This window comes from Hevea brasiliensis, chromosome 17 (genome assembly GCF_030052815.1).
Source record: "Hevea brasiliensis isolate MT/VB/25A 57/8 chromosome 17, ASM3005281v1, whole genome shotgun sequence".
NCBI classification, from domain to species: Eukaryota; Viridiplantae; Streptophyta; class Magnoliopsida; order Malpighiales; family Euphorbiaceae; genus Hevea; species Hevea brasiliensis.
This window is the reverse complement of record NC_079509.1, coordinates 41,599,072-41,612,686: the sequence shown is the minus strand read 5'-3', so window position 1 is coordinate 41,612,686 and position 13,615 is coordinate 41,599,072. Positions and strand designations below refer to the sequence as shown.

The window sequence follows — 13,615 nt, the reverse complement described above, 5'->3', positions numbered from 1 at the left end:
GACAAAAATTGCAACAGAAGGGAAACCAACTTCAAGAGAGAACCAGAACCTTATTATTATTATTATTATTATTATTATTATTATTATTTTTTCACCTTTTCCCAAGAACTTTAGTTCTTGAATGGTTGCTTCTTGAACTTGTTATCCTTTAGTACCATTAGTAATGTGATTATTGATCTACATTAAGAAAAGAATTCCTATAATTGGAAATTTGGTTGCATTTCAGCTTCCTTGGCTAGGTTTTCCATAAGCATCAGCATTTAAAGACCATGAACAAAAAAGTTTTTCTGTCAATTTGTTGTGGTGGCTAGGCTGGTACTGGTAGGGACCTGCAAGACACTAATAGTCCATAAGGTAGGTGTGGATCAGTGGATTAGGAGCTAAAGAAAGAAAAATAAATAACGGGTTTTTGCAGAATTTACCAGTAACCCCAAAAAAAAAATGTTGATGATGATCTAAACCCTTAACATATATCCTTGGATTGAAGATCAGATTAGCAATTGCAAATTTGTTGCTGTCCTGAAGCCAAAATTAGGTTTATTCATTACTTTTTAACAGGCAGATTCTTGCAGGCTAAGCGGGAAGAAGGACAAAAAAAGGAGAGAGAGAGAGAGAGAGAAGGGTATAAGGGTAAGTGAACAAAGAACAGAGCTGGCTATAATAATGTGTAAAATGAAAAGCATATTTTCTCTCTCTTATTGAAAGAGACCATCATCCCACCACAATCCAACAAAAGCCTAAAAATAAGGTACTAGCAACAACTGCTATAACAACAAAGCATCAGAAAACAGCCTCATCCCATTTTTCTCTTTGCATTGCTTTTCCAGCAAAGCCTAACTACAAAGGCCGCAACCCATTCTCATTGATTTCACCATCGAACTTCTCTCTCTGTAAAGAAGGCACATTCTCTCTACACAGAGCCTAAATAACAAAGAAGGTAGAAACATGGAAACTCCACGCACCCCCCCCTTCCATCAAAAACAAAGAAGAGTCACACCACCCAACTCTCTCTCTCTCTCTCTCTCTCCAATGGCCCAGCTGTACCAAAATTTTTGTTAGAAGTAAAACAAAAAAGAAAAGAAGAGAGGAGATGGTAGTAGATGTCTTCAAATGTTGTCCTCCAACCAAACCCACCTCACAAAAAACTTTCTTTAACACAACAAATAAATATGAAGGATGCCAGAAATACCCTTCTGCAACCCCCCCAAAAAATCCCATCTTCATCACTGTCTCAACTCTCAAAAGAAACATTTTTTTCACCGAATTATGTGGGCTTCTTTGGGTTTTCTTTGTCTTGGTCAGAGTTTCACAGAGAAAACAGGAAAGCGAGAACCTTCCCATCTCTCTCTTTCTTGTTTCTCTCCCTGTCTCTCTCTAACCTCTTCTTTCCTTTCCTTTTATTGTTTCTTTCCTATCTCTTTCTTCTTTCTCATAGAACTCTCTTTCTTTCTTCATTTCTCTCTCTTTATCTCTATTTCTCTCCTCCTCCCGGTCCAGCTCCCTGTTTTTGCCTTGGGGGTAGTTCTGTTTATTTCTGATTCGATCTGATGATGAAGAGGATGAAGGGTGTTTCTGCTGCTTTGGAGTCTTCTCCTTCTCCATATACAACTCTATATGAGGATCGAAGAACCAGGCTCAAGCATCAAAGTCTTATGCAGGACTATGAGGAGTTGTGCAAGGTAATAGTTTGTTTTGGCTTCCATAGATTTTTGGTTTCTTTAGCGGGGGTTTTTTTTTACTAGATCTGGTTATCTGTTAGATTTCCTTTTGTGGGTTTTGTTCATAATTTTACAGGTTTTCTATATGTTGCGTTTTCCTATGCTTGTTTGGTTCCTGGGAAAAATAAAAATAAGCAGATAAATTTTCAAAATTATGCGCATCGTTGCGCTCATAAGTTTGATGTTTGGTTGTAGAGGAGAACTGGGTAAAAAGGGGAAGAAAAGCGAAACTTTCATTCAGAGTTTACGAGCACTACTCAATAAGCTTATTGGTGTGAGGCTAACTTGAGGGGGAAATTTTTGGGTTTCTGATGTCTTTGCGTGTTCTTTGTTGTTTTCTCTTTTCACTCAACAGCCAAACAGATCAGTTGTTTTGTTATTGGCAAATTTTTAATGCGTTTATCTGGGACTTCTGATTTCGATCTGGATTTGGTTTATGCCTCTTTGTGATTATGTTCGTCTATGTTGATTTATTTGGTTTTTGAGAACTTGCCTTCACCCATATCTACTGTGCGTTTGGCTGGAAATTTTCCATTCGATGGTTACCTGCTTTCAGGATTTCACAGGAAAATCCTTTAGATTTTGCCTGGTTATCCCTGTCTATTTACAGACCTTTTTCACAAATGAATTCCTAGTTTTTGTTCTGTTTGATTTTATATGTTTGCACTTTGTACGTGTTATTCAGTGTTACAGGTTCATGTGGATTGATATGGTTTAAGAAGAACTTGCTTTTATCCTTTTTCCTGTTAGTAGGTTGAAGAATCCACACTATGGGTTCCTAGCTTTGCCCAGAAATTGACTGAAAACCTTCTGCGCCCATGTTTGGAACATAGATTTTTTGTTCTAATGGTTTTAACATTCTTTTTAAATGTGTAGTCTTCAGGCTTTTAACTGGTTAACAATTCGTCTTGTAAGGTTTCAAATTCAATGCCTTCAGCTAGCTGTATATGGACTTATAACTTTAAACACTTAACAGGAAACAGAAGCTCAGAAAAAGAAATTGGAGACGATGAAACAGAAAAAATTGACCCTTTTGTCTGAAATCAGGTACTCTTTATATTTAATTAAGGCTGGATATATTATTATGCCCTCATATATTTTGTGGATTTGCACTTGAGTTGGAATGAGATATAGTTTAAGTTTGAATTAAATGTTTATCTTTTGAATTGTAGGTTTCTGAGGCAACGATACAAGTTTTTGATGCAAAACCAGTCTCAAAACCCTGCTTCTGAACCAAAATATGGACAGAAGCAGAACTTAGTAAATGTTAGTAGAACCGTAAGGAAAGAAAGCAAAGAAAGGAATTACATTGGGAATGATGCTGCTGTGCAGCGCCCGGCTTCACGATTTGATTTAAACAGAAAGGGAAAGTTTTACAGTGAAAGAGAAGCTGCTTTGCAAACCCTTGGTCCAATTTTTGACTTGAGCCAGAAGCAGAGGACGTATATTGGGAAGGAATCTGTATTACGTAATTCAGCTACAATTCCAGACTTGAATATAAAGGAAAGGATTTACAGCGGAAAGGAAGTTTCTGTTAGAAACAATGGTCCTATTTTTGACCTGAACCGGATTTCGGTAATCAATTGGTAACTGTTGTTAATGACATAGCAACAAATTCATGCGTTTCATTTGTAATGAACTAGTTGTATGATTGAAATTTGTTGCAGAGGGAGGAGGAAGAAATACAGGCTAATGGAGAAGTGATAATAGATGAGCCAAAGATATGCTTAGTAAGAGGTGGGAGTGATGAGCAACACAGTGATATGAAGTTATCAGCTTGTAGGAGTGTTGGAAATGGATCAAGCCGGACAGGTAAGAGGAAGATTTCATGGCAGGATCAGGTAGCGTTGAGGGTTTGAGTTCTTATATCGATTGTGATTGAAGAGTATATTTTGGTAAGGTTGGAAATGTTCCCTCGCCTAATCTTGTCATGTTTAACTCATATTTATTTTTCTCTTATCTGTAAAGGAAAAATAGATCCATATATTATAATCATAGATGAATTGATGCTGAGATACCAAATTTGTGTTCATTATTTCTGTTGGTCAGTTTTTCCTGTGCAGTCAAAAGTGCTTACTTAGGAGTATATGGGTCTGGTGCTTTAGGACCCTGCAAGTGAGGTTCCTTTAGCAAGGTGCTTGATTTACCCACTTAAGTATGTGCCTCTTTTGAAGTGCAATGTGCAAGAGGCGATGCCTTGTTAAAATTTCTCTTCTTTGAGGAGTGTATTATGGTTTTGTTTCCTTTGTTTAAAAAGGTTATAGCATTTAACATTTAACATTTCTAGCCTGTGTTCTCTCTGGTTTGGTGGCTTGGCTGCAAGGATTTCCAGCTTTTTCTCCTAACAAAAGCAGCAGGGTATTGAAGAAACTAGTAAAACACAAGAATTGACTATGATTTAGATGAACGGTCAACATAGGTAAGCTAGAAGATATTGACTCTGATTTAGATGAGATGAAGAAGAGATTAAGGTCATCACTATGGTGGTGATGATGAAAATGTTGAGGAGGACTTGAATGAAAATTCTGGAAATGTATGATATACAGCTTGTCCATAGCTATGGATTTAGTTGGTGCCTTGATTTTTTTGGGCATATTATTTTATTAATTATTTTAGAGAATCTGGGTCTTTATTCAGGGGAGCACTCTTTGTGCTTTAGGAGATGGAAGAGGCATATCTCCTTAATTGTGCCTTAAGCTTTTGCAAAAGCCCTGGACTGATCTCTCAGCTTTTGCAGAGCTTTAGGGCGGAGAAATCCAGGAAGTTGTCTTGGAATTACTAATGATAGGTTCCAAATTCTGTCACTGTTCTTGGAATTACTAATGATAGGTTCCAAATTCTGTCACTGTGCTGTTGATTTTATTTTAGCTCAGCAAATCAAAGGAAATTATAGTTCATTCACTGGCATATTCTCTTGTTTGGTGTGGGAAGTGACGTGAGATGGGAGGGCCAAAAACCAATTCCACAAGTAACGCATATAGCTACGTCTTCTGGGTGGGTGGGGAGGATATTCAACCATTGGAATTGTTGACGTTATCACTGATGCTTACAGTGGAAGAACCGTGGCCACTGTCTAGATGAATTTTACCATTGAACCTTCATGTTGAAGAGCAATCACGTTGGGTCATTCTTTTTGGTTTTTGTACTTATCTAATAGAAACTTTTGATTTCGAGCATGGATTCATGGATTTTGGAACTCAAAAAGGTCTGTCACATCAAGTTGGAATAATAATGTAAAAATTAGAACCATGTGATCTGGCTAGAGTATTAATTTCGCAATTGCATGGTTGAAAGCTAAGTTTCCATTGTGAAAAGGAGTCGGTCTTGCTATATGGTACGCGTTTTTAAAAGACCGTATCCATAGGAGTGTTCCATTCTAACCTACAAGGGGGCATAATAATAATTTTGATCATGAAACGTCCGATTTCCAGGGCCAAACGTCAATTGTTTGCTGGCGAATTTCATGAAATTCACCAATCAAAACACAAGGGTTTAATTCACTTAAAATACAGGCAACTGAAAAAGCTAACCTTGAACTTCCAAGTCTATGTACTCTTAAAGGATACCTTCTGAAAGCGGTTTAACTTTGATCGTTAACTTGAAATTGAAGATTGAACTGATCCATCTCCATTGCAACCACACTTTCTGTCATCTTCTCATGGTCTACAAACAGTTTCTGCATCTGCAATCACATTTTCCAGTATCTTCTCATTGTCTGCAACAGTTTCTGTTATTTTCTCATTATCATTGACACTTTCCGTCATCTTCTCATTTTCTTTTTCTGTACCTTTTGCCTTCTCACCAGCTTTAGCATCCATTGTGGTGATCGTTGACACAGCTTCGCTGTTTTGATTAAGTTCTGCCAGCCTGCCTTGATGTTTCTTCCCTTTTCTATGAGCCTCCATCACCACCGCAGAGTAAGCACCAATCTGACACATTTCACACCAGAACTTAAATTTTTTTGCCTTCCTAAGTTCTGCTTTCCTATCCTTTCTCTGCAATTTTGCTGCTCCATTTTTCTTCAAGATTTTTTCATGCACATTTTTCAGCAATTGTAACTTGTCATTTTGGTTCACTGGATCTTGTTTATTCCCTGTTTTCTCGTCTACGTCATTATTACTTTCCTCAACTTGAAGTGATTCCACTTCAACTTTTGCCTCTAGTTTTAAGCTTGCTGTACAGGTAGCAAGCTTAGCTGGCTTTGTAGAGTTCTTTGGCAATGGCATAGATCTTGGGTTTTTGGCCATCTTATTTGCTCTCAATCTAGCTTCCTTAGCCTTGTGCTTCTTGCCTCGGAGATGTTCAATCAAACCTCTTTCACTTGTAGCGCTAACCTGACATAGGGCGCAGCTCCAATCTTCCTTGAGTTTCTTCTTTAAACCAGCATATGGGAGCCCAGCAGCACCTCCTTCAGGTGGTGTTGCAGCCTTCCGCTTTGCTCCACAATGATTTGGATCAGGCTTAGCCTGCGACAGAATACTCAAACACACTACATAACCAGTAGTCATGCAACTATAATTGCAGGATAAATGGTCATTTTCTTACTCAATTCTGAATAAATCAGAGCCAGAAGGGCAGTACTCATAACCATTACTGTATCCAGATATCGCATTTGATTCAATGCTAAGAACTCCAAGATGGTTGTAATTTCAAATAGGAATTAATCATCATTGGCCATTAAAAAAGAATGATCTATTAATGCCCACTAATGCATTTTATTCTCAAAATCAAGCCTTCCAATAACTTTTTCCATCTCTATTACCTTGTTTACTGAAGTTTCAACCATAAAACTAAACTAATCAACAAATTTAACATCAGAACTGAACCAAAGCTTCTTGAAAGAAATGGATTCTGAGGCAACAAACATATAAATTCCATACAATATTTGATAAAATGTCTTAGAACTGTCCTTCAACCAGCCCTTCTCAATTCACTAATTTCTTATCCAATGCAAGGATAAAATCATTATTCAGTAAAACATCTGTCAACAAGGAACCTGAAGCCCTTCCTCCACAACAACCCCAACCCCCCCCCCCCCCCCCCCCTTTTTCCTCCTCCTCTTTTGTTTGTTTCGATTATCTGTTTGCATTGTAACCTATGTTAGAAATGCCAAAGGGACACAGACATGCTTCTCCATGGCAACAATCTGATTAACAGCAACAGGTTGTTCCTCAAATATTCTAGCAACAATTATTTGGACATATAATGCAGACACAACATGTAATGAAATTTTATTAATAATATAACTATTAAGTGACAAAAGCAGCGCACTTCAGAGCATCATCACCCACAGTTTTTGATTGTGTAGTTTTGCAGATTACTACAATGGTCCACACTCAAAAAACAAGATGAATCATTGCTGTTTATGGTGTGCCTTAGCCGCCATTGCTTATGAAATCAATGTGGCATTTAAAGTGTCTTACTGTTCATATTAGTGATTAGTCAATACCAGAACTTTTTCCTTCGCGTTTTGAAAAAAAAAATCACTTGCAACATAAACACAGAAAAGATTTAAAAAAAACTCCCAATAATTTACAATACCATAAAAAAAGGGATAAAACTATTAGATAAATTATTTTGTTTAAGAACTGCTAGCTGCAGTTGCTATCCCTGTCATGATTTTGCTCTTAAGTCCCACCACTATGAGAGCATGAGTGCATCCCACTGCATTACATGGATCAATGAGAGGTGTTGGTGCTAGTCATTACTGGTAGCATTGCAAATACAACTTTAAGACAGTGAAAATATATGTGATTTCATCAAATTGAATCCTTAGCACAAAACTTAAGGATGAAAACCACATTCGAATGTCCCATTCAAAATCTGGCATCACAAACTCCTTATAAAAGCTTGGATCACAAACTCGCCAAAACTTGGACTGTTAAATTGTATAAATTCTATTTTAGCACGCTTTTTTGAATGTTGACTCAAACAAGTCAGGAGCCTTTTTGCAGTTTTACAACCTTCAAATAAAACCAAAGGGGCCAGAGCAATGCATAATGGTTTCTTCAACATGATTGCTTAATTTGGTGGTTTTAAATCCTAGTTTTACTTTGATAATGTCCATATACTTAAAACATAAACACTCAAAATGAAAAAACTTGGGCCTAATTTTCTAGTAATTTTGGTGAAGATTCAAATCAAGCGAAGAGGATCCAGTAAAAATTGTATAACTCAAAAACCAAAGGCCTCATAACCAAAATTGTTAAAGTTTTATGATTGACAACAAGAGCCATATAAATCTTAACTGATTAGAATACAGTTCTAATAGTTTGTGAAAGAAAATCTTCAATGATGTCCATATACTTAACTGATGAAGTAACAAAAGCAAAAGCAGTTGGTAGTACACAGGATTACGGCTATTACACTTAAAATTATGATTCAGACAAATAACATCTCAAGAAATTTCTGCATCAGAATTAAAAAGTAATGGTTTTCACTGTTCAAATTTTTTATTTGTTTCAACTAAATGGCCGTACATAACACAAAACCAGCAGAAGAATTAACTAATAGAATGAACAGGTTAATTATGGCTAACAGTTATACTGACAACTTTAGAATAAAGCCTCTATGTTAAATGAAGCATAGTACTTGTATCATTTTTATATCAGATAAGAATTCTATAAGAATTATATGCATCTAACAGTCACTTTAAAGCACAGTATTTCAAATAACTACAACTATTACTACTACTTTAAAGACAGTCCAAAGCACTTCCAAGAACGTCTGAAATATATTTAAGAGGCATGAGGGGTTTTTCTTATAGGCTGGCAGATGACTAAGTAGAAGATCAAAATAATCAGGGAAAATCACGCTCTCTCTGAGATCAGTATAGCATCTCATGGATTAAATATGCTCATACAATCTATAGAAAATGCTATGACAATGAATTCTAAGATACCCACTGCTTAATGCTTTATGGAATGGGTTTTGAAGCACACAGCTAATTTTAAAAGAGTTTCCAGAGGACAGCACTGCCTCACAGTCCAAAATTTATTACTGACTACATTAGCATTTGTGCATGGGGCTCAAAGTCATGCCTCATTTACTTGAATTGACAACTATCAAATTGTGATACTTGACCTAAGTATATGAGCAAATTCTCTTGAATGAAAATCAAGATAGTTGGGCATCAATGTATTCCCCCAAAACTATCTGGTGTCTGTATTCAAACCAAATCAGAAATGCACTGGTAAAGGTATAGATCTATGTGGAGCCTTTTACACAATTTTACCTTGAAACTCCCTGGGCTTTTATTCATTTATTTGTTACCTTAAGCTCTGTGGCAATTTTTTCACCAATTTTTATGAAAATGCTCCAGGTAAAAAGGTTTACTGTATCCAACTCACAATGAAAATCCACTAAAGGTAAAGCAACAAAAACATATTCCATAAGCTAACATCAGTTGTAGTTAAGCTCAAGTTTTCACACAAGAAACAATAATCTCATCAATCATAACTTTCAAGACAAAATGAATACATAAAAAACTTCATTAATATGAAATTCTTAAATATTTTTTTGAGGCCAAGCACAGCACGAGACGACCTATTATAGTGATGTGCCAGAACAAGATGACAAAGCATGGGGTGATGAAATCCCTAGAACATGGCAGGGTAGGTCATGCATTACATCCATGAGTCAGATCCACTCACATAGTTCCAGCTCATGTGAATTTTTTTAGTATTTTAAATTTTTTTTAGCAGAGAGAAGAAACGAATTCCAAAAATGAAATTCAAACTGCTACAAATGGTACGAAGTAATTATGGACAAAAATGAAATTCTCATTTATTGATAGTCTTGGAACAAACTAGCATACAAAAATGATTGCATAGAAAATTCAATTTTAATTGAGAACATTATTATTCACTATTAGATCATTAGTTGTGAAAAATTTATGAATTATATATTGAGGCAGAACTTTAATCTCTAAAATGGAAAAAGTGACTTTTGACATGGTAATTGCAAATGCAAGAAAAAAAAAGTGATAACTACCAATGAAATAATATACTTGTACATTCAGTAACCAAGCATTGAAAAAGGGGCCACTCTTTTTCTTTCCATTTAAACAAATCTTGAATGCACAATCATCTCCAAAACAATTTTCATATTTGCATGTTGCCTTGGAAAAACATTGATATTGTTGCCATTGATGGGGTGAATATGTCATGTCCCATGACAATAAGCACAAGAATTTATTTTCTTTTGTTTATCCTTTTGTTGCAAGCACAAAACAATATGTTATGAGCAGGCTTCTGAATGTCTCCAAGACCTAGAATAGAAGAAAAAGGAAGAATAGAACAGGAACAGGGAAAAGAAGCAGAATAGGGAAGAAGAAGAGGAAGAACGAGAGAGAGAGAGAGAGAGAGAGAGAGAGAGAGAGAGAGTAATTGTAGTATTATTGAATTCTTCATTTACTGAAATTAGTTACAATATTATTCCTATTTATGCAATATATTCTCTTATACATTCTCACAGCTACCATCCTCTTTATCATAACACAATACAAAAGAATGAGCACTTTGAAGTTATAAGAGATAAGTAGTGATAGGCAGACCTAAGAAGATGAGGGGCCTGGGAAGGTGGGGCCGGGGGTGGTGTGGGGTGGGGGTTGTGTTTGGGGTGGGGCGCAGGTAGTGAGAAATGACTCAGCAACTTTGGATCTTTCTGAAAACATAGCCCTAAATCAATTGGAACATTGTAGCTGATCTTGACAATTTTGGAACTAAGATTTAGTTATCTTTTAGAAGTAACCTCTTTACTCTTTGCATTTACCATGTCAAATGTGATTTCTTTTCTTCTTGGAGATTGACATTCTACCTATATATATATATTACAACTAATAACTTATCAGTGAATAATGATGTGTTTCATTTAAATTAAACTTTATGTGCATCATTTCCTGTGTAAGCATTTTGTTCCAAGACTATGAATAAAAGAGAACATTCAACTTCATTTTCGGAATTCTAAATTTTCTCCATTGGCTAAAAAACCTTTGCAGGCCAGCTGATAAGCATGTCTTATGCCAACACAACTCTATACAATTGGACTGGGTCCATGCCAGTAATCCATGGGCAAAGGTGATGCTAACCTATGCCATGCCAGCCTGTCCTGCCACTGTATAGCATCATGCCTCTAAAGGGGTCACGTCGCATGAAACAGCTCACATCTACTTGTGTGCCTGGCATGGGGGCTAGGATCCAGTGACCCAGCACAAGCTCAATATTGTAGCTATTGACATGCCAAGCAGAATAGGCCCATGTACTGTCTAACCCATTTTACACCTCTGATGTAATCACAGTTAGGGAGCATGTATAAACTATAAAGACCTACTGCATACATATAGGGCAGCCAAGGCAAATGAAATATTAGCACCCAAGATATTAGTAGAGCCATCAATGTACACTACTCTTTCTAAAAATATTAGTACCCAACTTGCAGACACCCAAAAAAAGCAAACCCAAAGAAGTAAGAGAAAAAGACAGCAGAAAAGCTACTAAAAATTTAATATTAGTTGTTAATTTGTTATTCAAACTTGCAGTTTATTTTGATAGTGTTCAAACTAGGAAAACTCATATGAGATCAGGTAATGAAACCTATTAACAGTAAAAATACCAAACTATGTGTATAACAGTCAAATGCATACACTTGCTACTTCATGACCGGAGTATAAGGTACGAAGGAATGAAAGAGACCCCAAGCATATAAGTCCTAGATAGTGTGTAACAGAATATATATGTCCTAGATAGTGTGTACCAGAATAAACCATCTCCAGGAAGAAGAATATGTTTAAAAAAACACAGTTAGTCGAAACTTACCAGTACTATTAGTTTATCCTTATTATCTTCTAATGCAGGCTTAACAACAGGCGCCACCAAAGCTTCTGATACCCTTGGTGACTGCAGCCACCAATCAAACACGCCACGACCATGAAATGCTGAAAGCTCTTCGAGCCGGCGATTGTCAAATTGATTCATGAAAGGGAACCAAGGTCTGGGTTCAAGCCGCATTGTCGGTCTTTCCCCAAAAGTCGAGCCTCCTCCTTCTCCGTCTCCTACTCGCATTGCCATTTCTCTCTCCATCATCAGCTCTCTCCTGACCTCGGCTTGGAGAACACGCCAAGCGATTTCCTTTGCGATTATCTCTTCTCTGATACGCTCCTTCTCGATCTCGCGCTGGAGTGTTTTGTTTCGCATTAACTCGGGGCTTAGTCTCGGATCAATGTTTGGATAGTTTGCTGAGAGGGAGAATCAATGCAAATAAACAATTCACTTTTGCGTTTGGTTCCGGACAAAATTGAAGCACACTGAACTTGTCTTAATTTTCTTAAGAAAATTTTAGCTATTAAACTTAAAAATGAAAGCTATCTTACTCTGTCACAGTTTTCTCAATAGTCAAACAGCACCCCAAAAAAAATATTTTTTTAGATTAAAAAAAAAAGACGTATATTGTTAACAATTTTTTAGTCCATGGAGCCGAGACTTCAAATTTTGGAAATAAAACATCTTATATTAAAAAAAAAAGATTTTTCTTTCACTTTCTCACTGTTTCTCATGAAACAAACAGGAGCTAAGAGAAAGTCGAAGTTGGAATTGGTACGCACCTCCAAATGCTTGTGCAGAGAAGAATCCAATAGTCGATGACGAAGGTAACTGCGCAGGCGATCTGCCGTCTACAGCTCGAAATTTGAATTCCATGGAGCAGTGATGAAATTGAGATAGGGAGAAAGGAGGCTGTTCGGGAGATGGTAAAATCATAAATGGGCGTGAGTAGTACTTGGGTTAAAAAGTTCGAGTACACGAGTCCGGGAGCATAGGGCTGCATGTAACCCTGAAAACCGAAAGAAAACAGACCAAAAATAATGGATTATGGTACTGCTGGTTGGGCTGTGGGTTAAAAAATAAAGAAAATTGAGTTGTTGGTTCGATTTTAGGTTCATCAAAATAAAATTTTGGTTCAACCCAAATTCAATATACTATGATATAAAGCAATCTCAAAACTGTGCCGTTTTTCCACATAGACTATTAATACATTCTCTCCCACGTAAGTCTCATTTCACAGGTGGTTCAAGATTCATTCCTCGACTGTTTTCTCCTCCTACTTCTTCTATGACAAGAGTCAGATTCATTAGTCTCATATCTCATCACATTTCTCTTCCTCTTCATCACTTCTCATCTAGTCTTGATGGTGCTGTGAGACTTCATATATTAAGATTGAGATTTGTGGCTCTAATTAAGATGGAAATGCATTATGAAAGCTGAACAGTTTGGAAGCATGGTTCTCTTCAAAGGGGTTTTTTGAGTTTTATTTGGATAGGTAATTGATTTTGTGTTTTGATTGAAAGATTTTAAAGTTAGATTACTAATTGTTTATGGATTCTTGTGAATGTTGGGATTTATTTATGCAATCAACTTCTTCACCAATTTATTTAAAATTTGTTTTTGGTTTTTCATTGTTTCACAGTAGTTGTGTATCTGGAATATAGAAAAAGCGTCCTATTTTTTCATTTAGATCTTCTTGTTATAGGTTTAAACCGAACAGACAAAGGATCTTTAGAACCGATCGACGCTGGTTCCCAATTTAATTTTCCATCAATGGCGTCAGTTTCTCATTTCTTAAAACTGATATATTCAGTTTGGTTTAGTAATAGACCCTCAAAACAGGGGTGAGCAGATTTCGGTTAAAATTAAAAAATTGAACCGAACTAAATCAATTCGATTCAATCTATTCGATTTTAAAATTTAATCGGTTCGGTTCAGTTTTATATTATAAAAATTTCAGTTATTTTGGTTCGGTTCAATTTTGAAGAGAAAAAAATCGATTAAATCGAACTGAACTGAATAGTAATTTTATATATTCAAATCGAATCGAATCGATTTTTGAATTAATTTATTTTTATG

General features: G+C 36.3%; 2 protein-coding genes across 2 annotated transcripts; one reads left to right on the top strand and one right to left on the bottom strand.

Moving 5' to 3' along the window:
- Positions 1-714: 714 nt before the first annotated feature.
- Positions 715-3,740, top strand: LOC110640125 (uncharacterized). The gene is made up of 4 exons (XM_021791317.2): positions 715-1,679; positions 2,695-2,765; positions 2,891-3,293; positions 3,386-3,740. The coding sequence occupies exons 1-4, from the start codon at positions 1,548-1,550 to the stop codon at positions 3,575-3,577; spliced, it is 798 nt and encodes a 265-aa protein (XP_021647009.1). The 5' UTR covers positions 715-1,547; the 3' UTR covers positions 3,578-3,740.
- Positions 3,741-5,112: 1,372 nt separating this feature from the next.
- Positions 5,113-12,590, bottom strand: LOC110640136 (uncharacterized). The gene is made up of 3 exons (XM_021791328.2): positions 12,319-12,590; positions 11,534-11,952; positions 5,113-6,184 (listed from the first exon to the last, which is right to left on the bottom strand). The coding sequence occupies exons 1-3, from the start codon at positions 12,470-12,472 to the stop codon at positions 5,375-5,377; spliced, it is 1,383 nt and encodes a 460-aa protein (XP_021647020.1). The 5' UTR covers positions 12,473-12,590; the 3' UTR covers positions 5,113-5,374.
- Between the last annotated feature and the right edge of the window lie 1,025 nt (positions 12,591-13,615).

Coding starts and splice junctions, on each gene's coding strand:
- LOC110640125 (XM_021791317.2), top strand. CDS start 1,548: ATGATGAAGAGGATGAAGGGTGTTTCTGCTGCTTTGGAGTCTTCTCCT. Junction 1,680..2,694: donor ACTATGAGGAGTTGTGCAAG/GTAATAGTTTGT, acceptor AACACTTAACAG/GAAACAGAAGCTCAGAAAAA. Junction 2,766..2,890: donor ACCCTTTTGTCTGAAATCAG/GTACTCTTTATA, acceptor TTTGAATTGTAG/GTTTCTGAGGCAACGATACA.
- LOC110640136 (XM_021791328.2), bottom strand. CDS start 12,472: ATGATTTTACCATCTCCCGAACAGCCTCCTTTCTCCCTATCTCAATTT. Junction 11,953..12,318: donor CTCTGCACAAGCATTTGGAG/GTGCGTACCAAT, acceptor TCTCCCTCTCAG/CAAACTATCCAAACATTGAT. Junction 6,185..11,533: donor AGGATAAACTAATAGTACTG/GTAAGTTTCGAC, acceptor ATTCTGTCGCAG/GCTAAGCCTGATCCAAATCA.